The 24,474-nt window shown below is 46.0% G+C and overlaps 1 protein-coding gene across 2 annotated transcripts in view; it reads right to left on the minus strand.

Moving 5' to 3' along the window:
- The window catches only part of ATR (ATR checkpoint kinase), a 566,179-nt gene that overhangs the window by 309,656 nt on the left and 232,049 nt on the right, over nt 1-24,474 (minus strand). For both annotated transcript variants that reach the window (XM_086943714.1, XM_086943713.1), the window contains exons 23-24: nt 21,989-22,102; nt 901-1,016 (exon numbers count right to left, since the gene is read on the minus strand). In XM_086943714.1, coding sequence (XP_086799840.1) covers nt 901-1,016; nt 21,989-22,102 — 230 coding nt within the window. The remainder of the gene's footprint in view (nt 1-900; nt 1,017-21,988; nt 22,103-24,474) is intronic.

Consider the following 24,474-nt stretch of genomic DNA (forward strand, 5'->3'; position numbering starts at 1 on the left):
AGCATAATTCATTGCAACAATCTACCAACACACATTTGCAGATGACATTTAGGTACAACTGAATTAAGGAGACTACCATTGATACTGACTACTTCACTAATATTAAAAATCAATGCATAGGAGTTGGCAATGCCAATCATCGAAGCTCAAAGCACCGGAAACAAGAGAACTAAGAAGGTAATCCAACAACTGTTTTAGTACTGTTTCAATAATGGTTGAAGCCTCTATATAGTTGATATTCAGTTCATGACTTTGGATGCCATTTTTCTAGGTGCTTTAGTATATGTAAAGAGAAGCAGGAAGATGGAGACCCCTTGTTATACTGCTTGCTTTTGTAGATACGCAACTGATGTACATTTCACCACCTCAATCTGTTGCCATCAGTTTTACACTTGCACCTGAGATGCCAAGGTAACTACCTAGGAAAATGGTCAATATTCAATGGTAAATAATGCTGTGTGCTATAGTGGGAGGACGATAAATGTGACTGGCCCGAGAACAGACAAATGGTTGAAGAAGGCTCGATGAAAGCACCAAAAAAGCATATTTATATGTATAATTTAAGTACACTTAAAAAAATGTCTTGGCTAACACCAGACCTAACAAACAAAATAAATCATTATTGTAGACTGCTATAGGTCTTGTGAGTTCAGTGAACACAACTAACTTGATAGATAAGGTAGGTGGTTTTGTAAACAAGCTACAGAGTATACTTGGGGACTGGAAGGAAGACAACAATAGTCTTTGAAACAAGCAGAGTCATCATTTCTATCTCTTGAGAAGATTGTAAATCGGCATCTACCATTCATAACTATAGGTTGAGTCCTGATTAGACCACGGACTTCAAACAACCATGATGAAATGCACATGCTTATTGGGAGTACTTAGAAAAGCACTTACCTAGTGTTGAGGTGAGGCTCCAGTATCTCCTGAATATGCTCTGGAAACCGCCGCCACAGCTTGCGCCCTGGACAGTCAAGTCTTGCCTCTTTGCAGTCGAAGATCGATAGTAACTCCTGCAAGTACAAGTCACGAATTACCATATTTGATACATGAATTTACTCCTACACAGAGGAGCCCATAAACGTCAGTAAAAACTGAAGTCCAGATCTGGGTTACCACCTGGGACACATGACACAAGCAGCCTCACAGGATCTGGGGAAAGCAAAGATAGAATGTTAGAGCAGGGATCACTTAGGAATTTTGCACTGTACACAGAGGCTCAAGTTCAAGAGAGCAGAAAAGGATGTCATGGATGACACTGGGTGAGGAGCAGGTAAAGGGGGATCTTTCTTACCAATACCTGTGCGAAGAACACAGAGAAAGTGCAGCCACTAATACCATGAGCTGAGTCGTTCGGGCCAGCACAAGCACACAAGGAGTGCAGCCAGTGAGAACACCTTCATAAATCTCTGTGCCAGGGGAACACGCTGTTGTTGCTGCATAGCAGGAAAGAGAAGGCTTTCCTTCCAGCTTTCATCATTCAGCAGTTGTCTTTGTGCTGCAATATCGCATCTCAAGTCAGTGGTTTCCAGCACTTTGTGTCTATCAGGTTGTTGGGAGTGCATTCCACTACAAAGTGGACTGAGACAAATATAACTATCCTTACTAGTTCTTCATCTGAATTCAACTGGATTAGAGTCTAACTCGTACAGGTAAATCTGAAAATTATAATTGAATCTCATAGCTACATTCGTGATCCTTTGCATCCCTTTTGTATTACTCTGTGTGCTCCATATCATGTGCATCTCTTAAAGGAAGTCAATATACTTTCAAATTAAACATTCATATGTCTTTGATACAAATAGTCTGTCAAGGTGTGGAAGGGAACAGGAGCCGAAAAAGCAGAAAACTAAATATTTCAACCAAGTTCACTTTCTTTAGCCAGACAACAACAAGATGAGAGAGAGACATCAGGGGAGAATGATGGGAGAAAAGCTTGGAGGTACTGTGCACACAGCTATCTTGTTTTAGGAGCTGCTTCTCCAGAATCAGGCTACATGCAGGTCAAGCATTACCAGGGTCAAACATATGAGTGACAGCGAATAAGAAAATGGAAGTGTTAGAACAAGCACACAAGCTTCAGATAAAAATAAAAATATTTTAGGTTAAAAGGTCAATAGAACAAACAATCAAATGACATTTGAGTACAATCTTTAAATCTACTATGGGCCAAAGAAAGCGAACCAGGCTGAAAGTAAGCGCACACAATACTATAGAATAAATTTCATTGAATAAATTGTTTAAAAACAGTCTAGCGGTAGAATGTAATATCGGTTCTTGAGATTCAAGAATGCATATTAAAGGGGGTGTGGCAAGCCACTGAAGATGGCGGTCGAGCTTTGTGGAAGCTCTGTCAGCGACCGAACATCAGCACCTAAGCTTGTGCTGCTGTGTGGCATCAGCTTCCTTGCGCCCCGGTGACGGGCAGTGTCCAGGGAGGCATGCAATTGGCAGGTTTAGGAGGCGGGAACACCTGAACGCCCAAAGGCAGCAAGGTCCTCGGGCTGCGGCACCACATGCGAGTCGCGATGGATGCTTGCATGGATGCCAGCAGGAAATCAAGCCCCAGAAAGGGACAGTGACGCGACCGCCCGACCCTCCCCCCACCCTCCCCCCCCCGGACATGTGCAGAGAAGTGGGGTGGGCCCAGCGGGCCATCGTGGCTGTTGCCAGAGCTAAACCGACACCCATCATTGCTAGGCCAAAGTGGCCGCTCATGCCTCTCCTCTGTCGGAAGGTGAGAAGGGTCACCTGCTCCCTGGGAAGACCCAGAGTTGAAGGCGGGCTGATTGGGAGAAATTCCCCATCCTAAAGCAGAGTGCTACAGAACTACCACAGGGAGACAAGTCCAGCGGCGGTTTCTCTACGAGGGCGTCAGGGGCCCGCCCCCGTTACATTCAAGATTCAACAAAGCTCAGCTCATAGTCATTTATTTAAAAAAATACCCAATTATCAGCTACCAAAATGCCATTAACACTGGAACTTGAACACGGGGCTGGGGGGCACTGTATGCCCCACTCACCGATATCGCAGTTGTTGGTCGTTACTTGACAGACACTCTAGTCTTTCCCCTGCCCTGTTGTTTGCTCAAGAAGCCTACGTGTTTGCTGAGCTGAGAACCTCACAGCCCTGAAGGCTGTGATGTCATCAGCTCGGCAAAGACCTAGCTGCAAGGTGTAGTCTCCACCCCCTGATGGCGTGGAGGTAAAGTTACCCCCAGGCGTTTTAAATACAAGCCGAGGGTTGTTAACCCTCCACGTCAATCAGAGAGAGTGGAGAGCTTGTCACCCCACCCTGTCCCAACTCGTTACTGGGCGTGGTGGGACCGACCCTGTGACGAGTTGGGAAATGGTGTGGCAGGCGGGAAGCCAAGGAATCGAGTCTGCGAAGACTCGACCTCAGACGGTTTCACACGCATGAGTCTGCCACTGTGGCAGTCGAAGTGGTGGAAGCCATTTTTAGGTTTCGCCTGGCGTCCGCTGCGCAGCAGCGTTCGCGCAGGCAAAATCTTTTGAGAACAGTATGTGGCTTTGTCTCGCCTCTGTTTTCCATGGCTAGCTCCATAAATGGAGGCTAGCCATTGGAAGAGAGAGGCGTCCGTCATTGTGCGAGGCGATTCGTGGGCGTTCAGGCGATTTTTTCCCTCTCCGCCCCTTTGTGAACGTCATTGCGGCGGTGGGCGTTTTTTTTTTTTGCCAAGGTTTGCTTTGTTTCATTCCTCCGAAGATGGCGTCGGGCCCGTCGACTTCTCGCATCTACTGGTACGTTGCAGAGCGTTCGGTCCGTCAGAGCGGCTTGTTGTCTTTGCGTGTATCTGTCTGTATCTTTCTCTGTACTTTTCTGTTACCCCGTGTCTGCCTGCGTGTTTGTGTTTTGTGAATGTATAGCTGTTTGTTTCTGTGCATGTATCTGTCTGTATCTTTCTCTGTCCGTTTCTGTTACCCCGCCTGCCAGTGTGTGTCTGTATTTTTGGAGTGCATAGCTGTTATCCTGCCTGCCAGTGTGTCTTTTGAGTGCATAGCTATTTGTTTCTGTGCGTGTATCTATCTGTATCTTTTTCTATACGTTTCTGTTACCTGTGCCTGCCCGCCTCTGTGTTTGTTTTTATTGCATGGCTGTTTGTTTCTTGCGTGTATCTGTATCTCTCACTGTACGTTTCTGTTATCCCGCCTGCCTGTGTGTTTCTGTGTTTGTGTTTTGTGAGTGCATAGCTGTTTGTTTCTCTGCGTGTATCTGTCTGTATCGTTCTCTGTACGTTTCTGTTATCCCGCCTGCCTGTGTGTGTCTGTGTTTGTGTTTTGTGAGTGCATAGCTGTTTGTTTCTTGCGTGTATCTGTCTGTATCTCTCTCTGTATGTTTCTGTTATCCCACCTGCCTGTGTGTGTCTGTGTTTTGTGAGTGCATATCTGTCTGTCTGTATCTCTCTTGGTACGTTTCTGTTACTTCGTGCGTGCCTGCCTGAGTGTTTCGGTGTTTGTGTATTGTGAGTGCATAGCTGTTTGTTTTTTGTGTTTATCTGTCTGTAGCTTTCCCTGTACTTTTATGTTGCCCCATGCCTGCCTGCTAGTGAGTCTGTGTGTTGTGCTCTTTCTTTGTTTGCTTTTCTGTCTGGTCCGTGCGCATGCGTATTGTTTCTGTTTGAGTGTGTCGGGATCTCTCCGTGTACGTTTTTGTCTCTGTGTGTTTGACTTTATGTCCGTGCGTGGCTGTATAGGTCAGTGTATGTGAATGTAATTTTGTGTGTGCTTGTGTAGTGTGTCTCTGTGCATATGTGTGGTTTCCGTCTACGTAGTAGGGGGGGGGGGGGGGGGGTGGTTGCGAGGTGTCACTATGCTTATGAGCCAGAGAGGGAATGTGTGCGTCCTCTGTCAGACTGTTGAAATTTAATTCGAGGATCTTTCTTATTTGCTGCTGGGCCCCTGGACTTCCCTTAGAAGATGCCACATATCTGTTTTTTAGGTCCCAGATTATTTTTGTGCGGTATTCTTGGTGACACGTTATTAGCGTTTATATATATTTATAGTAACTATAATATGGATATTGTCGTATTTGTACGTACATAATGTGTGCGTGAAGCGATGTTTTGATGACTTTTTGACATCGTTTTTCCAGGAATGATATGTCCCGTCGACCCACACACACGAGACACTGTGTATGTCACAATTCGATTACCAATTGTATTTTGCCGATAGACGGCGTGATTATGGTCGAGTGGGATAGATGACTGAAGAATTGATACAGTCGTTTGAAATAACAACATGTACACTCAAAGATGGCGCGCAAACACGAATGTTTGAAGCAGTCCTATGTTTGTTTCTACCACCTACATTGAACGTACATAATGGCGCCGTGTAGCGCGTTCGTTTGTAACACTGACGAAGGGAGTTTCTCCCGAAACGCGTTTGTTTTGGTAATAAACCTATGCTGACAACTGGAACCCCAAGAGTGCTGTATTTCTTCTAACCCGGCTGGGTATTATTTGGAGAATTTGGAGCGAATATTGTTATCGCGGGACACCACAGCGGAAACAGTACCCGCTGCTGGTGTGACTCGTGTTTTTGGAGCAATAATATATTTATATATATATATATATATATATATATATATATACATTCGCTCACATAACAGGGATACGAGGGCACTCCTTAGTGAGTTTTAAATACTTACATTTCGATTGCTCAAGGCACATACATATATATATATATATATATATATATATATATACACACATACTTACCTGAAGCACTGCCCGCTGAGTCCCTCGTTGTTTCTTCACGGAGGCAACATTTTGGATATACATATATATACACATACTTGTTATTACTATTGTTGAGTGCGGCATAGGACCAGGCCTCTTAGAGAGGCAAAGGCTCAAGTGAGTCAAAAAGACTCGCTCCCATATTATACAACGATAATAGCCTATTATTATTTGCCAATAAATACGCTTTAATGGAATATGTTTTTTATATGTTTGGTGTTTTATTAAAATATATTTAACCAAAACCAGGATGTAAGGAGTTAAATTCTTGCAGTGTGGTAAAATCAATTTGAAGATATCACATGTGCAAAATCATTATAACATTCAATCTGTGGTGAAGAAGACCGCTCTATCTAAGGTCAGTTTCGCTGATATATATATATATATATATATATATTATATATATATATCAATCACGAACCGTCCTGTCGCAGAGGGAGCACTTTGTAAGTCGGTGCTGGACTCGGGACCAGGACAGGGTCCCATGTTTCAATCACTCACAAGAAAGTAATCCAGCACTCCGCTTGTTAGATGCATTTAGGTTTATTCAGCACACTGTTACAGCCTACGCGTTTCGAACCTGATGGTTCCTTCTCACGGCAGTGCTACACAGATGTCCTACTTCACTTTTGGTATTTGTATGTGTGCAACTAAAAGTGCATTATGGGACATGCAGTTTCGTGCCATATTAGTTATAAAAAAACATTTTTTCGCATTGTAAACATGTTTACGCTATTACATGTCTGTATTTATATTTATTTAATTTATTTAAAGGTATAGCTTTAAATAAAGCTTGACTTTGGTGTATCAGGAACAACAGGCACCACGAGGAAAAACAAGAAACAGAGGTTACCAACAAACAAGACCAACGGGAAGGGTACTTATCAATCAAGAGGACAAAACGCAAAACAAGGAGAGGAAGGAACAAAGGCAAGCGGATACAACTTGAGGAACCGCAAACCCTCCAAAAAATAAACAATAAGAAACCTAGTGACAAAACACCACCAGACTTGATAATTAACTTGTCTAGGTACACACCATCCGAAAATGAACGCAAACTCCTCAATAAAGGCCTATCATTTTGTCCTGAAATGCATCAAGACACTGTTGAAACAAAAATTGACCTCTACAAGTACATGAGGAAACTTAAACTTCAGAAACATTTTACAAAGTTCCCACACCAAAAGATGACATCATCAACGTCCTCGATCCAAAATAGTCAAGAATTAATTGACCACCAAGTGAAATCAACATAAGTGAAATACCATGTCTACGTACAGCATATGAATTAGCGAATCAAATAGTGGCCTCTCAAGTGACTGATACGCAAATATTACAGCAAATGGATGTAACAACAGGCAAAAGGAGAGCCACAGAATTCAAAAACAAATCAAAGTTCTGTCCAATTATGAACCCTGGAAACAAAATTGATACATTCTATGAATTGGTGCTGGTGGACTTGGAAAAGATGAAACAAATCGAAAATACCAAGAAAGAAAACCTATCCAAACCGGAACGCCTTGCTATACAAACTCTGAAAGAAGACACAACGATTGAGATAAAACCAGCCGTTAAAGGCGGGAATATAGTAATCATGGAGAAATCCGACTACGTAGAAGAAGCAATGCGACAACTGGGGGATACAAAAAATTACGTATGTGTAACCAAAGACCCGACATCACGATTCAAGAATGAGCTAGGAACCAAATTGAATGCATGGAAAGAAGATGGATTAATAACAGAGGAAGAAAGGAAGTTCCTTATGGTAGAATATCCAATCACGCCTACCATATATTTTCTTCCTAAGATCCATAAGACTCTCAACAAACCTCCTGGGAGACCAATCATTTCCAGCTGTGGCAGCTTGTATGAACATATGTCAAGATACGTTGACCATTTCCTATCCCCAATAGTACCAACTCTTAGTTCGTACATAAAAGACACTGGGGACTTTTTGCGTATTTTAATGGATGCCCAATGGAAGTCTACATACCTGTTAGTAACCATTGACGTCATCTCACTATATACATCGATAGAACATGAGGTAGGCGTAAAAGCAGTACAATATTTCTTGCAGCAGCGACCAGTTAAAAAACGTGAACATTCAAAAATGCTGATCGAGATGATCAAACTCTGTCTTTACAACAATGTATTCCTATTTGATAAGAGGGTATACATGCAAAAGTGCGGTACCGCTATGGGAGTTTCCTTCTCTCCAAGCAATGCTAACCTCATGATGGGGTGGTGGGAGAGGAGCATAGCTTGGAGAGAAGAAAACGACCACCATATGGCCAATGTAGCGTTATGGTTACTCTACATTGACGATCTCTTTCTGCTATGGAAAGGAACAAGATCAGAGTTCCAAATATTCTTCGACGAACTGAACAACAATGCAGTAGGCAGAAGAGTGGAATTCCTGGATACCAAAGTGTATGTACAGAACAACCAAATACAAACAACTACATTCAGGACGAAAACTGCCACTAATAGTATATTGCATGGACGCAGCTTTCATCCGGAGAAATTGAAGAAAAGCATCCCTTATGGGGAACTATTAAGAATGAGGAGAAACTGCTCTGAAGAAAGCGAAATGGAGAAGAATTTTGATGAAACTAAAGAAAGATTTCTACAACGTGGATACAAATATCAAGATATTATGAAAGGAGAAACAAAAGCCAGAAACAAAATAAGAGCTGAAACGTTACTATCAAAACCGATCAGGCAGAACGAAAATGAGACAAACATGAGAACCGAACCTCCAAGGATGATCATCACGTACAGCAAAGAAAGTTATAAAATACAAAAACTACTCAGCAAGTACTGGCATTTGATCCAAAAAGATCCGGACATAGGCAAAAATGTTGGCGAACAACCATTAATAACCTACAGGAGAGCTCCAAACCTTTCGGATCATTTGGTACACAGCCACTTTGAAGACAAAAAAACGAATAACTGGCTAACCGAAAAGAAAAAAGGATTTGTAAGATGCAATACTTGCAAGGCCTGCAAGATAGGAAAAAACACCAAGACAATAAAAGATCCAGCAAGCAAAACCTACACAATAAGAGAGTACATAACTTATGAAACGAGCTTCGTAGTCTACATGCTACAATGTCACTGTGGTAAGAGGTACATTGGGAGCACCACTTGTCCTCTGAAAAAAAGAATCTTGGAGCACATTCGTGCCATACAAAATAAAGACTTTGCCTATGCTATGGCGAAACATCTGACAAACCACAATAATAAGAATGGAAGGACATCCAATTTTTTGGACTGGCAACGATCCAGCAGCACGAACGTGGTGGCAACAGAAAATTGAAATTAAGGAGACTAGAATCGAAACTAATCATGCGATTCAAAACTAAACAACCGACAGGATTGAACGGGGATGAGGAACTTTATTTCCATCTCTAGTTTTGTGTACCATTGATACTGCTATATACTAAGGCTACCAACAGCCAAAACTGCTATATACATACAAACAAATGATTAAGAATGATATCTGTTTTTTTGATCGGTGCAAATGAACAATTTTGGTGTCTATCAAATGGCAGTGGCAAGGGCACTCAGCCCGAGATATTTAGACTGGAAGCACATATTAATTATGAACTAATTGAGGAAGCTCAACAAATAGGACTAACAATATCCGTCCTCGTGCACAGCATATTACACTGCCTAGTCACCAATACAGTGCTATCAGGACAGTTTGCCTTACTAGTAATCCAGCAAAAGGGCACTCAGCCGTCATGCAAACGCTATACCTTTAAATAAAATAAATAAATGTAAATACAGACATGTAATAGCGTAAACATGTTTACAATGCGAAAAAATGTTTTTTTGTAACTAATATGGCACGAAACTGCATGTCCCATAATGCACTTTTAGTTGCACACATACAAATACCAAAAGTGAAGTAGGACAACTGTGTAACACTGCCGTGAGAAGGAACCATCAGGTTCGAAACGCGTAGGCTGTAACAGTGTGCTGAATAAACCTAAATGCATCTAACAAGCGGAGTGCTGGATTACTTTCTTGTGAGTGATATATATATATATATATATATATATATATATATATATACACACACGCATATTCACCTGAATGCAGTGTATTTACTCTGAGTATAAAGTGAAGGGTGTGTTCTGTGGATGCGATGCTCTGAATATAATGACACAGGTACTCACGCACACGAGAATGATGGACTTACCAGCAACAGATAAATATGGTTTCATGTCAGCAGAGCCCTGTCACTATAAATAATAATATTAATGCGGGTGGATGAAGTGTGTGTGTGTGGCTGTGTGTGTGTCTGCAGCTGTGTGTTTGTCTGTAGCTGTGTGTGTGTGTCTGTAGCTGTGTGTGTGTCTGTGTATGTGGCTCTGTGTATGTGTGTGTGTGTGTGTGTGTGTGTGTGTGTGTGTGTGGCTTTGTATGTGGCTCTGCGTGTGGCTCTGTAGGTATGTATGTGTGTGGGTCTGTGTGTTTGTGTGTGGCATTTGCGAGAGATTAAGAGATTAAGCTATTGGCATTGTAAATGACAGTACCATTTATTTATCTGTTTTCAAAACCAACACATAAATAAAAATGTTGTCATTTACAATGCCAATAGCTCTAACTTTTTCAAAGGCGAAACCGGTGCATTGTAAATGCTTGTTTACTTTGTCATGGACGGACTGCGTTTTTGAGCAGAGGCAGTTCATTATTGCTGGCAGGAGCTAGTAGTCCACCATCTACTGCAGGTTGTTGCTGTCAGGCATCTGAAGTTGTGACTCGGTCAGTTCACCAGTCCAGGTGGGCATTGTTTTACTTCTATAGGCACGTTTAGGGCCTTGTCGTCGCATGGAGTTGGAGATCTCTGGTGTGTTTATATTTTTTCCAGGCCTAAGATGAAGAAGTGCCATTTTCTCTCACTCCCTTTACATTTGAAATGATCAAGTTCTTGCATGAAAACAGAAAATGAATTTAAGCAAATAGTGTCATCATATTGATGTACAGCACTGCACAGTCAATTACTGTATTTATTGTTAGTTAAAACCATTACAAGTGTATCAGGGTGTTCAAAAGTTAATATGGGCAAATGATAACATAAGCATATGCAAAGATTGTCCTCTATAGCTATAAAAATTGGCAATTGCTTAAATGATAAATAATTCAATCATATTGCTTTATTAACCTTCCTGCTTCCTCAAATTTGCTTGAAAATGCACTCTTTTCAAAATTTTATCAGGGGGGGTAAACCCTCTGTAGGTTGTAGCCCGCTCCCTACGCTCACCGCAGAGCAGTACGGCGATACTTTCACACCTCACCACTTTCAAATGTCACCAGCCGCCACTGGAGACAACACTGGGGATCCCCTGCGTCAAGGTTGCCTAATCCCACAGATTGGCACAGACTACTCACACGGGGGGCCCAGGTAGTATTGGGGCGGCCCACCCCGCCTTCTGGGGGGCAGTTCAGCCCCTCTGTGGATCATGACTTCTACTGCAATTAGGTGCTCCCCGGAGAGGGGGGGGGGGGGGGGAGAGCAGCTGGATCACTTGAGTGAAAGTGGCCCCTAGGGCTTGAGCACAGGGGGAGCGTAGAAGAAAGAAGAAGTGGGGCAATGGCAGTCTAAACCAGAACCTTGGACCCTGCACGAGGGGAGAGTGAAGGTGCACTGGTCGAGCCCTGCTGCATGGGTCCCTGAGGCATTGACCTCCCTGCGAACTACAGAGTGGACATTAGACAGACCGGTGGTGTACCTCTTAGGCTCCCTGCACTGAACACACCCGTGATGGGCTGACAAGGAGAATGGCCTATGGCCGTTTGTGCCTTTTTCAATGGGAAGGCCCACCAATAGATTTTGCCATGGTGAAGGTGGGTAGAGTAGCAGCCTCCTCTGAGGGGAAAATCGTGCATTTTACAAAACTTGGCCCTAGAGAGGTGACACTCCCCCCTCCCAAGATGATGGCCCTCAGGAGATAAGCAGCGAAGTGAAGATCTGATATCAACATAAACCATACTACAGGCCATTAGAGACTCATATGAGGCCCTAGAAGGGTGCACTGCTGGAGTCAACACAGAGGTCTCCCTCCTGAGAGACAACCTCCATACGGTTCTATTACACATGACAGAGATGGAGACACTGCCACTCGAGAAATGAGTGGAAGATGATGGGGAACAGCTTGCACCTGTTAGGAGTTCCAGAGGGACATGATGTCACACATCCGGAACACTACTTTGCACAATGGTTTAAATCCTGGGTCCCAGCTCAGGAACTCGCCTCCTGTTTTATAACAAAGGGCCCACATAGACCTAACTCCCCAATTCCCGGATGTGCCATCCAGACCAGTGACTATGCATCTGCTTAACTGCGCGGACAGAGATGCCATCCTCCAGGCAGCCAGAGAATCCCAAATGTTCTCCCTGGAGTCCGCCAGGAACATGATTTGTCTGAACTACACTCTCAGAGTCCAGCAGAAATGGTGCGCGTTCATGGAGGTGAAAGGCAAACTCAGCACTGCAAATTAAATACATGCTCCTCTATCCTGCCAGGCTAAAGGCCGTTCACCAGGGGAAGACTCACTTCTTCAACACCGCAGAACGAGCCTGACAATGTGTGGAAGAAAAGCAGCCATTCTGAGTCCCTCGGAACAACTCCACATGGGAGCCTGACACTTGGAGGGTAGTTCCTCTCCCAGACCCAACTGCCTGCAAGGCCAGCAACATCGTCCCAATAAGAACAGTTGCTGATGGGAAATCATCACTGGCGGACTGAGAGAAACCAGCTAACCAGACCCCAGCCCGTTTGTCTGAAAACAATGATCCAAACTGCCAGCGGCCTCACAGCTAGGTTATCCCTTGGACTCTGTATATTGGAAGGGCACGACCCCCCACTCCCCCAAAAATGATGCATAAGATGAGAAAGGTTTGGGATCAGCTTTCTCCTTGGCTGGGGGAGGGTGGTGATGGCGAAGGCCAGCTGAAGCAATCACTCCAGAGACAGCTCCACAAGCCAGTTGGGCTGCTTGTTATGGGAAGGCCAGTTGCCTCCCGCAGTTGGGTAGTTTTGGCGTGAAGTCCACCAGGCCATTAGCGCACACAAATGGCCCTCTAGACTGGAAGGAGGGAACAGGGGCACATAGTGGAGGCCCAGGCCCAACACCCACATTCCTACTTGTAGCCACACGTGTATGAAGGAACTTAGAGAAGCATGACCAAGACACATGACACTGTCTGAAGGGAGAGGCACACCGGTTAAAGGTCCAGTGAAGGAATATTAATGACCTCTTTAGTAAGCTCAAACGAGGGGTGGTGGCTCAATACCTTAGTAAACAGAACCCAGAACAGATAATCCTGCAAGACACGGCTAGCAGGAAATATAATCCAATGTTTTACAGAGGCCAATGCACAGCACTGGCTCCCTTAGGATTCGCCAGGGGGGCAAGAGGGGTGGTGATTCTGCCACAAAAGAACCCTCCCTTCCACATAGAGAAGACCTGGCTGGGAGCTCCAGGACGCTGATGTAGTAAGCCGTCCACAAGCACTAATACTTTGAGGAAAAGAAAGAATCAGTGCCCTCCCGGGTGACCCTGTGGGAGGCATACAAGACTGTCGTAGCAAGGAAGATTTGAACGACCCTATACCGATCCAGCCCTACGTAAAAGTTCTGACAGAAGGGTTCCACTACCTGGGGATTGAAAAGTGAAAGATAATTCCCTCTTCCTGCAGAAAAATCTAAAAATAGTCCACAAAGACTTTCAAGCTTTTAGACAGGTAGAGACGCCTGTCCCTTTTGTTAACAGGAAGGGCATCACTGTTCAAGATAATCACCCTCCCAAAATTCCTGTATGTCCTCTAAAACACCCCATGGCCGATCCCCGATGCTTTCTTCAATGGAGCGGATGCTACACTGCGCACGCTCCGAAGGGGTGGAGGCACCCCATGAATAGCACTGTGCACCCTATAATTTAATGTATTCAACTGGGTTGTCACTTTCCGACCTTTGAGCCTACAACTGGGCCACCCAGATGCAGCCAATATATAGACGGTTGCTTCTACCCAAGGGATGACCCGAACACGAGACTGGAGGAGGCATAAAGGACCCTGGAAGATAGTAGTCTGGTGGAGAGCAGGATACTGAGGGATGAAATGACAGTAAAGGTGATCTTGCTAACATACCAGTCACTCAAACAATAGTCCAGACAACCTAGAGGCCCTGAAAAAGAGATGGGAACAGGACAATAGGGACATGTAATACAGTGACTAGGAAGCAGCAAAGATGCACCTGCGTGAGGTGGCCATTAAAGCGAATCTACGACTTGTTTAGTTGAAAATACTCAATAGGATATACTTCAAGAAAAGTAGTCCCTTCCGCCAAATGTCTGAGGTGCAGGGCAGCAGACAACACTTACATAGAGTGGGGACCTCCCCTTGTACAGGGAGCTACTGGAATGGGATAGTTGCAAACCTGTCTGAGATTCTGGAAGTACCCATCCTGGTGGGTACCCTGGAAAAAGTAACCTTACCATAGAGACAATTATTGTTGTTTCCTGGGACATGCCTGCCCAAAAAGACACAGCAAGATACTGGGAGAACATACTATCCCCCACCAAGAAGATGTGGGTAATGGGATGACTCACTGCATGGGGGCCAAGTGAGTGGTTAACACTGCAAGAGGCTGGCCGATAAAAGTTTGATTGAATATGGGGAAGTTGGAGATAACATTACACGCTGATATGGGACAGTGAGGGATGTCAGAATACCTCCCCGATGGGAGGCAATCATTGAATCGCTGACTCAAACCCTTCTACTTGAAGTCAGCAGATACGATCCACATTGCCCCTCCCCCTCACACTTCAACAGCCTAGGCAGAAGGTTCTGAGGGTGTGAGAAACGGAAAGGGTGGGGGACTGTTGTGGCGCTCGCCTCCATCTGAATAGGTCTCGCGATAGGCGTTACAAGGGGTTGATGTGCTGGTCCTGCTGACATTCTGTTTGTTATTTTCTATGCAATTATAAAAAAAAGAAAGTTCATAAAAACAAAAAAATGCATATTAAATGTTCAAATTACTGATTTATAAAGTGTTGTGCAAGTGCTCTGAGCTGTCCAATTCACTAGGTGACAATACATGCCTACTTTGCTTATAATGCTGATCAAGCGAGACACTCTAGGGAGGCAATCACACTGGGTTTTCATAAACTCTAAGAGCAATTTAAAAACTAGTACCCTAATGTTCAGTTTTGGTATAAAGGGACAAATTGAAAGAACTATGTGTTTGACCTGGCATCCTTGGTGTGGGCCTCCTTACATAACTCTCCTAGCCCCCCACGTGCACGACCCACTCTTCAGGCTAGACGGCCTTGTGCCCTCACAGTAGCCCCGTGCGAGGCCCCCCTGATGTAACCCTGGCCCCTGTCCGCACCAACCCCCAAAGACCCCAGGGAAGTAATAGACACCCCAGCGTAGCACCCCCGATCCCCTGGGTTCATGAAGCCTAGCCATAGAGCAGAACAGTAGAAAGCCTAGTTTAGGATTCACCCGTTCCTAGACTCCTGATTCCGTAACCCCCCACGCAGGGCCCTGAACCAAGGGAAACCTGAGCGCCAAACGCCCCATGCCCGGCTGAGAGTAGCGAGCCTCTCCCAAAGAAGAGGGGTGGAGTAGTTTCGATCACACCTCCTGCCTCCCCCAGGGAGGGCCCCACTCCCCGACGGTTGTCTGGAAACCCGGCGGCAAGACTTCAAAGGGGCAAGACGCCAGCTGGCAGGAAGCCCGCAATCAGCACCGGGGCACCAGGGACCCGCCTGCGACAGCTCAGAACTTCAAAGGAAAAAGGACTATAATTGGCGGGCCCGTCTGCTTCGAGGAGAGAATTGATGCTGTCGTCCGAGAGAGCCCTGCTGACCTGGCCGCGGCTCATCCTGGGTTTGATCAAAAGGATATCTCCCCTGGGACCTGGACCAAGCCCTGCTGACCTGGTCGCGGCTCATCATATTGGGATCCGAAGAATTGGACTCGTGGCACCCGGAGTGAGCCCTGCTGACTTGGTCGCGGCTCCACTCACCCCTAAGGACGCTCTGTTTTCCTTGCTCGAGCCCTGCCGACCTGGTCGCGGCTCGAGTTTGACACTGGCAAGTACCTGTACCTAGAAGAAACGCTGCAGCCCCCGGAGTGCGAGCCGTACACCTGGTACGCCCCACACTGAAACCCCAATCGTGTCCCGCGGCTCAAGGAGTGCGAGCCAAGCCAGCGATATGACACGTACTTGCCACTTGAAAGGATCACCGAGACCACGGAGTGCGAGCCGGACACTAGGTACGCCCCGCACTGAAACCACCATCGTGTCCCGCGGCTCAAGGACTGCGAGCCGAGCCAGCGGTACGACACGTACTTGCCACTTGAAAGGATCACCGAGATCATGGAGTGCGAGCCGTACACTGGGTACGCCCCGCACTAAAACCACCATTGTGTCCCGCGGCTCGAGGAGTGCGAGCCGAGCCAGCGGTACGACACGTACTTGCCATTTGAAAGGATCACCGAGACCATGGAGTGCGAGCCGTACACTGGGTACACCCCGCACTGAAACCACCATCGTGTCCCGCGGCTCGAGGAGTGCGAGCCGAGCCAGTGGTACGACACGTACTTGCCACTTGAAAGGATCACCGAGACCACGGAGTGCGAGCCGTACACTGAGTACGCCCCGCACTGAAACCACCATTGTGTCCCGCGGCTCAAGGAGTGCGAGCCGAGCCAGCGGTACGACACGTACTTGCCACTTGAAAGGTTCACCGAGACCACGGAGTGCGAGTCGTACACTGGGTACGCTACGCACGGGAGGTATCAGCGTAGTACACGGCTCGAGGATTGAGACCCATAAGTTTGGTACGCCCCGCTTCTGCCATCCAACAATCACCCCGTGGCTCAAGGATTGAAAGCCGGCAGCGTCCACGCTACTCTTCACGGCTCAGAAGAACCGAGCCACACGTGGGGTACCTCGTGCCCGGGTACTGGCAACCCCCTCTCCCTTTGGACTGTGAGTACGGCCAACGCTTCTCCCAAAGAACCCCACCGAACTGTCCCTTTGTCCCCACGTGCCTGGGGAAGTCTCTATTTCCCACCTGATTGTATAGTACATTCTTGGACAGTGCGAGCCTGATTATAATTGTGATATAAAGAACTCTTTATTCGTATCATCAACTGGTGTGGTGTCCCTTTGTGGTGTGGTGAGACCTTACTGTACTTAACTATAAATGCCTAACCCTCTCCTCTGAGGGTCAGACTCCACACGCTCTGCAACGTTCCTGGCGGAGACGGGACCCTGGTGGCCAGAGGTAGCTACCCCTGCCATCCAGAGAGCCTCCCCTTCCAACACTAGGTCTTATTGATTTTAAGCTGTTGCCCTTGTGTGGGAAAGAGAAATTTGTGAAATGTAATATAGACAAATAACTTACAGGCCAAGTATTTGACTAAAACATGTACATGTTCCTTACTACACTTGCATTAAAAGAAACAAGCATGTCAATAGCCTATAGGTCTTGCTTTTGGGACCTTCTAAGTATTTAGTTATGCAGCACAATATCCTTGGTGCAACCACATCAACTGTTGCGTGGCTAAACACTTATAAGGTCAAAAAAGGCGAGACCTATTGGATATGCCAATGCTTGGTGTGGTTGTGTGTGTGGTTGTGGGTATGGTTGTGTGTGTGGTTGTGGTTGTGTGTGAGTGGTTGTGTGTGTATGGTTGTGTGTGTATGGTTGTGGGTGTGTGGTTGTGGGTGTGTGGTTGTGGGTGTGTGGTTGTGGGTGTGGGTGTGTGGTTGTGGGTGTGTGGTTGTGGGTTTGTGCGTGGTTGTGGGTGTGGGTGTGGTTGTAGTTGTAGTTGTGTGTGTGGTTGTGTGTGTGTTTGTGTATGTTTGTGTGTCGTGTGTGTGTGTGTGTGTGGTTGTGTACATGGTTGGGTGTGTGTGGTTGTGTTTGTGTGTGGTTGTGTGTGTGGTTGTGTTTGTGTGTGTGGTTGTGGGCGTGGTTGTGTGCGTGGTTGTGTGCGTGGTTGTGTGTGTGTGTGTGTGTGGTTGTGTGGTTGTGTGTGTGGTTGTGTGCATAGTTGTGTGTGCGTGGTTGTGTGTGAGTGGCTGTGTGTGGTTGTAGTTAGGTGTGGTTCTGTGTGTGGTGGGCGTGATTGTGGTTGTGTGTGGTTGTGGTTGTGTGTGTTAGTGGTTGTGTGTGTTAGTGGTTGTGTGTGTGGGGTTGTGTGTGCGGTTTTGTGTGTGGTTGTGTGTGGTTGTGCGTGTGGTTGGGTGTGTGTGGTTGGGTGTCGTTGGGTGCCGTAGTTGTGTGTGGTTGTGTGTGTGTTTTTTTGGTGTGTGGTTGTGTGTGTGTGTGGTTGTGTGGGTGCGTGGTTGTATGGGTGGTTGTGTGTGTGATTGGGTGGTTGTGGTTGTGTGTGGTAGTGTGTGTGATTGTGTGTGTGTGGTTGTGTGTGTGGTTGTGTGTGTGGTTGTGTGTGTGTGTGGTGGTTTGTCTGTGTCTTTTATGTGGTTGGGTGTGGTTGTGTGTAGTTGTGTGTGTGTGGTTGTGTGTGTGTGGTTTGTGTGTGTGTGGTTGTGTGTGTGCGTGGTTGTGTGTGTGCGTGGTTGTGTGTGTGTGGTTGTGTGGATTTGTGTGTTTGTGTGTGGTTGTGTACATGGTTGTGTACATGGTTGTGTGGTGTGGTTGTGTACATGGTTGTGTGGTGTGGTTGTGTGTGTGGTTGTGTGTGTGTGGTTGTAGTTATGTGTGGTTGTAGTTATGTGTGGTTGTGTGGGGTGTGTGTGTGTGGTTGTGTGTGTGGTTGTGAGTGGTTGTGTGTGGTTGTGAGTGGTTGTGTGTGTGTGGTGGGTGTGATTGTAGCTGTGTGCGTGGTTGTGTGTGTGTGTGTGTGGTTGTGCGTGGTTGTATGTGTAAGAGTGTGTGGTTGTTTGTGTGTGTGGTTGTGTGGTTGGGTGTGGTTAGGTGTGGTTAGGTGTGGTTGTGTGTGTGTGGTTGAGTGGTTCTGTGTGTGGTTGTGTGTGTGTGTGGTTGTGTGTGTGTGGTTGTGCGTGTGTGTGGTTGTGTGTGGTTGTATGTGTGGTTGTGTGTGTGTGGTTGTGTGTGGTTGTGCGTGTGGTTGTGTGTGTGTGGTTGTCTGTGTTGGGTTGTGTGTGTGGTTGTGTGTGTGGTTGTGTGTGTGGTTGTGTGAGTGGTTGTGTGAGTGTGGTTGTGTGTGTGTGGTTGTGTGTGTGGTTGTGCGGGTGTGGTTGTGCGTGTGTGGTTGTGTGTGTGTGGTTGTGCGTGTGTTGATGTGTGTGTGGTTGTGTGTGTCTGGTTGTGTGTGTGGTTGTGTGTGTGGTTGTGTGTGTGGTTGCGTGTGTGGTTGCGTGTGTGGTTGCGTGTATGGTTGCGTGTGTGGTTGTGCGTCTGTGGTTGTGTGTTTGATTGTGTGTTTGGCTGTGTTTTGTTGTGTGTGTGTGTGGTTGTGTGTGTGGTTGTGTGTGTGTGTTGTGTGTGTGTGTTGTGGTTGTGTGTTGTGTGTGTGGTTGTGCGTGTTTGGTTGTGGGTGTGGTTGTGTGTGTGGTTGTGTGTGTGGTTGTGCGTGTGGTTGTGCGCGTGGTTGTGCGTGTGGTTGTGCGTGTGGTTGTGTGTGTGTATGGGTGTGGTTGTGTGTGTGGTTGTGTGTGTGTGGTTGTGTGTGTGTGTGGTTGTGTGTGTATGTGGTTGTGTGTGTAGTTATGGTTATGTTTGTGTGTGTGTGTGGTTGGGGCTGTGGTTGGTTGTGGGTGTGGTTGTGTGTGTGGTGGTTGTGTGTGTGGTGGTTGTGTGTGTGGTTGTGGTTGTGTGTGTGACAGTAAAACTAAAAGCATCTCAAAATAAAGGAACACAAACATCAAGTTTGGGGAAAGAGAAAGCACGTTGTAAGTCAAACGGGCGCAGCTAGGCATTGACACAACAACAAAACAAGATCACTTAGCGAAGACTGAGTGCTGATGATGGAAACACACAGCCCATCATCTTAACAGTTCGATTGCAGCCAATCTGCACTCAAACCTGCCGCCCCTCCTTGTGAGTTGCACCCCATATTTCATGAGTTATAACAGCTGCACCCACCATAGTGCTTTGAGATCTAAAGCGCTACATAGGTGTAATTGACTAACCAGTCACCAACATGCTGTGCTTTTAAAGAGAATGTGCCAAAAGTTTCCAGCTTCCTCATCATGTCCTCTGTCGTGTTCTAATCTAGGACCCCGATCAATATGTGACCTTATGCCCCTATTCGGTTATAATCAATTCATACCCCTATAATGGCATAAACGATCAGAGCCATATTTCAGCCATATTTCAGACACTCGCCTCTGCAGCTCATTAAAGTACATGACACAGCAGAAGCCACTATTTTAGATTCCTAGATTACACTACGAATTCTTCAACAAGATAAAATTTCCAGCAACCTGGGAAATCCCCGCTTGCTTTGTTTTTATTAGTAATAGAACTCTAATGAGCACTGTAAGAACAACCAGTTCTTAGTGACATCTTTATTGACGTCTTATGTCCAAAAATGTACGTCAAACAAGGCACCTTTCAGGTATAAATATTACCAACGTTGCCTTAAGCAAATGCGACGATGGTGTGGTTAATACAGGAGCAGAACAGCTGTCCCTTGCAGAGCCCAGCAGATGCGAGAAGCCCACGGACGCTGCCCCTCCTCCTCCTCCTTGACGCGCTGAGAAAGAAGCTGTCTTTTCTCCTGCCGAGAAAATCCAGCTCCAGCGTTTCCAGCCTACCCTTGCGGGTGACTGGGATATCGAGTCCTGAAAGGAGGTACCAGCCCTCCAACATTCTAATCCAGAGGTATGGTGTTGACTAAACCCTTAGAGAGAATTATTGAAGCAAATCCTTGGCAAAACCAACTTAACTTAAACTGCTACTTACTCCCTCCCAAGTATTAGGCTTAGGTCAGGTACACCGGGGTAGGCGTAGTTAGAAGCACCAGTTGAGGACGTTAGCCTAATGTATATATGAATGCATATATTTTACTCATTTTAACTATCGTATGGCTAAGAAACCATATCAATGCTTTTACAGTATTATTTCGCAATACTCATTTTACTGTACGCACTTTATATAATAACAAGTCTTGCAATTGTGGCAATTCATTTCTCTTGCATGAGAAGAAAGACTGTTCAATAAATAATACCTTTTATTGAAAACGCCCGTCTCTCTATTCTCTGCATCCTGGTGAAAGTAATTCTTGCACAACTGACTGAGTGAAATAGCGGTCTATTGTTTCACACGACTCTAGAGATTGACTCTTATTCTAAGGAGCAAAGTTGTCATGTTTATGCGGTTGTTGGAAAACTGAATCCCTTCTTGTCTGTGCCTGGGAAGCTGATCACTTCCTATTTAGTCAAGAAAGTTTCCAGTGACCTCTGAGCTAGTTGGTAACAAACCCAATTAAGTCGAACATAGACAGTAGAGACCTGGAAGACCGCACTTCCACGTCTACACTGCTGTTTATGTTATTCCAATGCGCAGGGCCTATAGGGAAAATAGGAACTACACTACACCTCATGAAAGTGCCAATGAAAGGACTCCCTGAATGGTGCAACAGACATGAAGCAGCCGATGCAATCAGAAATAAACACTGTGAACGAAGTCCAGTTTCAGTGTAACATTTCCTTAATGTTCCTTAAGTCACAAAACAGTAATACTAAAAGCATCTCAAAATAAACTATGTTGAGATGTTTCATAAATCATTGCTTTAATGTTGCTGAAAACCCTGCATTAACACATAAGGTTCCAAATGGAACTTCTACCCGTACTTAAAAGTCAGCCTTGGCTCAAGCTTAAACATAGTTTGCAAACAAATACAGGAAGCTGACAAAGACCAGGAGGGAGTGCAAATAATGAAAGTGAAACGGCTACAAGTTAGCGCGCGCCATACAAAGGCAGGAAGCTGACAAGGAGGGAGTGATAGAAGGGAGGGCCTTCACACACACAATGAAAGAAGACTAATGGCAGCTGTGCACGATGGCATCTGTGCACATCACGTGCGCGCTTGTGCACATGATAACAAGCCGGTTGCCGGCAAAGTACCACTTTTCGAAGCAGCTACTAAATGTCTCGCCAGAGCAGCGCATGCGCTGGCTCAGGTGAAACCTGAAAAGTGCTAAGAACAAAGTGCCCAAATTACACACAAAACTAGAGCACTGTTGTAATGACACTTTGAACTTGCCTGAATGGCATATGCTGCAGAATCCTGGGCACGGACGTTATCAGCGTATGCGAGAAAGGCTCTAGTTAACTCCATCAGCAGTTCGTAGGCAAAGTTCGGATCTTCTACTCCAGTCTGCAGAGAAAAAACAAGGTTTATTACGTTCTGCAGCAAGTGTAGATGCACAGTGAAAGGCAGACCACCAAATTCCTTGGGGAATTGTATCGCAAAGAGAATATTACACCTACTCTTAGTTATTCGATATCAAGCCTGGCAACAAGCATAGATATGATACTGCCCTAAATAAATAGAGGTTTCTAAATTCATTGGTTATCAGCTAGTAAACTTGTTGCAAAAATAAAATACTTGAAGTGGAACTCTCTCAAAAAACATTAATTCCAACCAATCTTTCCATCATCTCTTGTCCCCATCTATCATAACCAATGATTTCAAGCTTTTGTGGCCACAGAAATAAGATACTCATATTAAAAGATGGCAGTGAACTGCTGATGAAATGCAACATCACCGCCTTATTAATCTATTTTTAACATCATGCAGAATATGACAAACGTAGTCCAGCTGATTCAAGGTAGGTTAGCCAGGCGGTGGTCTTTGTGGGACTTCCTCTCTAAATGAAGCGGTCTAAACTGCATTACATAATGGTTGCACAAAGCAAAGAGACATCTATAAAGGTAGGGGTCATTAAGTCCTTTAGACAAGTGAAATTGGATGACAGGAAATTTAGAGATATTATAAGGAGATAAGAAACTGGGTGTCACATCGGCTTATTAAAAAGGGAACAATTAAGCTTCTTGCTCATTTTTTTTTTTTTTTTTATTTTATTTTTGTTGTTGCTATCACATGGTACAAAATAACGGTCATTCGTTCTTCAGAGCAGCGTCAACATTCAGCTGCCTATAATCAGTAGAGCAACTTTTTACATTTTACCCCCCCAACTTCAAACGTGCTACTTCAAGGGTCAAAGTCCACGATCCAGAACAGTAGTCTGTTCCAACATAGGTGTGTCCAGAGGCAACTAGCAGCCTTTGGGGCAGTCACTTATAATAACACTCTCTCCTGTATGTACAGTTCCCAGGGCCTTGTGACGTGCTCTGCATCTGATTCCTACTCCTCCCTCCCTCCCATTACTCCAGATCCTCATCATCCCCTGAGCTGTCCCCATCCTCCTCTTCAGGCAGAGGCTCACAGATGTCCCCCCTATAGGTGTTCCAGGGTGTCCAAATTCTGTTCCATTTTCGAGGATTACGTCTCTGTTGATACACTGCCCTCTCCGTCACCATAAGCACGTCCATATTTCTGCACCATTGCGCCAGTGTCGGTGTCTCCAGTGCCCCCCAGTTTTTCGCAATATCTCGCTTTGCCAGCATTACGCCAATGACCACCCATCTTTTCGCATGTAGTGACAAGTCTGTTGGGCCCCACACATTTAGGAGACAAACTCTAGGGTCAGGCGTGAACGGGTTCTGGAGGGTCTGGCTGATCGTGCGTGCAACACGCCTCCAGTAGTCCTGTATATTGGGGCAGGTCCATATAGTATGGAACAGTGTACCATCCTCCCCACAATTCCTCAGGCAGTGTGGGTGTTCTGCTCTGTGTATTTTATATAGTGTCGTGCGGGTGTAGTAGACCCTATGTAATACTTTGAATTGGACCAGCCTGAATCGGGTGGAAATACCTGCCTCCCTGGGCGAGGCCAGGGCTGCGTTCCAGTCTGTTTCATCCAGGTCCCCTATCTCATCCTCCCAATATTCCTTCAGCTTTCCAAGGGGATCCGGTAGATTATTTAATAGTTTGCGGTAGGTGAGGGAGGTCGCACTTGACTCCATGTAGTCTGTAAGCAATCGGTCCTCTAACGGAGCCGATTCCGGAAGTGTTACACCTGTCTCCAACACCGACAGGAGTGCGTGCCTAATTTGTATGTATCTGTATGTTTCGGTCACCTCAAGGTTGTATTGCTCCCTCAGGGTCGCAAAGGAGAGCACGCCCTCTCTTGTCCATAGGTCGCCCACCGTGAAGATCCCAATGTTATCCCATTGATCGAACCCTTTAGAACTGCGTAGGTTACCGAGGGCCTTGGTATCCCATAGTGGCGTGAGTCTAGTGATCACTCCCTCCCATGCCAGCCGTCTCTGAGCTTTGTGCCATATGGCTACTGTGTGTTTGGTAGGCCCTTCCAACTTTCTCGCCATCCCTTTGTTGTAGAGTGGGGCCAGTAGGGTGGATGTGCCCAGTTGGTGTCTATCTGCCTTGTATGCCGGGTCGTCCTGTGCTGCATGGATCCACTGGTTGATCACCTTAAGGTGAGCGGCCCAGTAGTACAGTTCAAGGTTGGGGAGGGCTATCCCCCCACTATACCAATCTCTAGTTAGTTTCAACTGTGCAACCCTGGCCGGTTTGTCTCCCCACAGAAGGCCGGACAATTGCGCCGACACGTGGCGGAAGAATGACACGGGGACCACCGCCGGCGTGTTTTCCAGGACATAGAG

Source organism: Lissotriton vulgaris, chromosome 11 (genome assembly GCF_964263255.1).
Source record: "Lissotriton vulgaris chromosome 11, aLisVul1.2, whole genome shotgun sequence".
NCBI classification, from domain to species: domain Eukaryota; kingdom Metazoa; phylum Chordata; class Amphibia; order Caudata; family Salamandridae; genus Lissotriton; species Lissotriton vulgaris.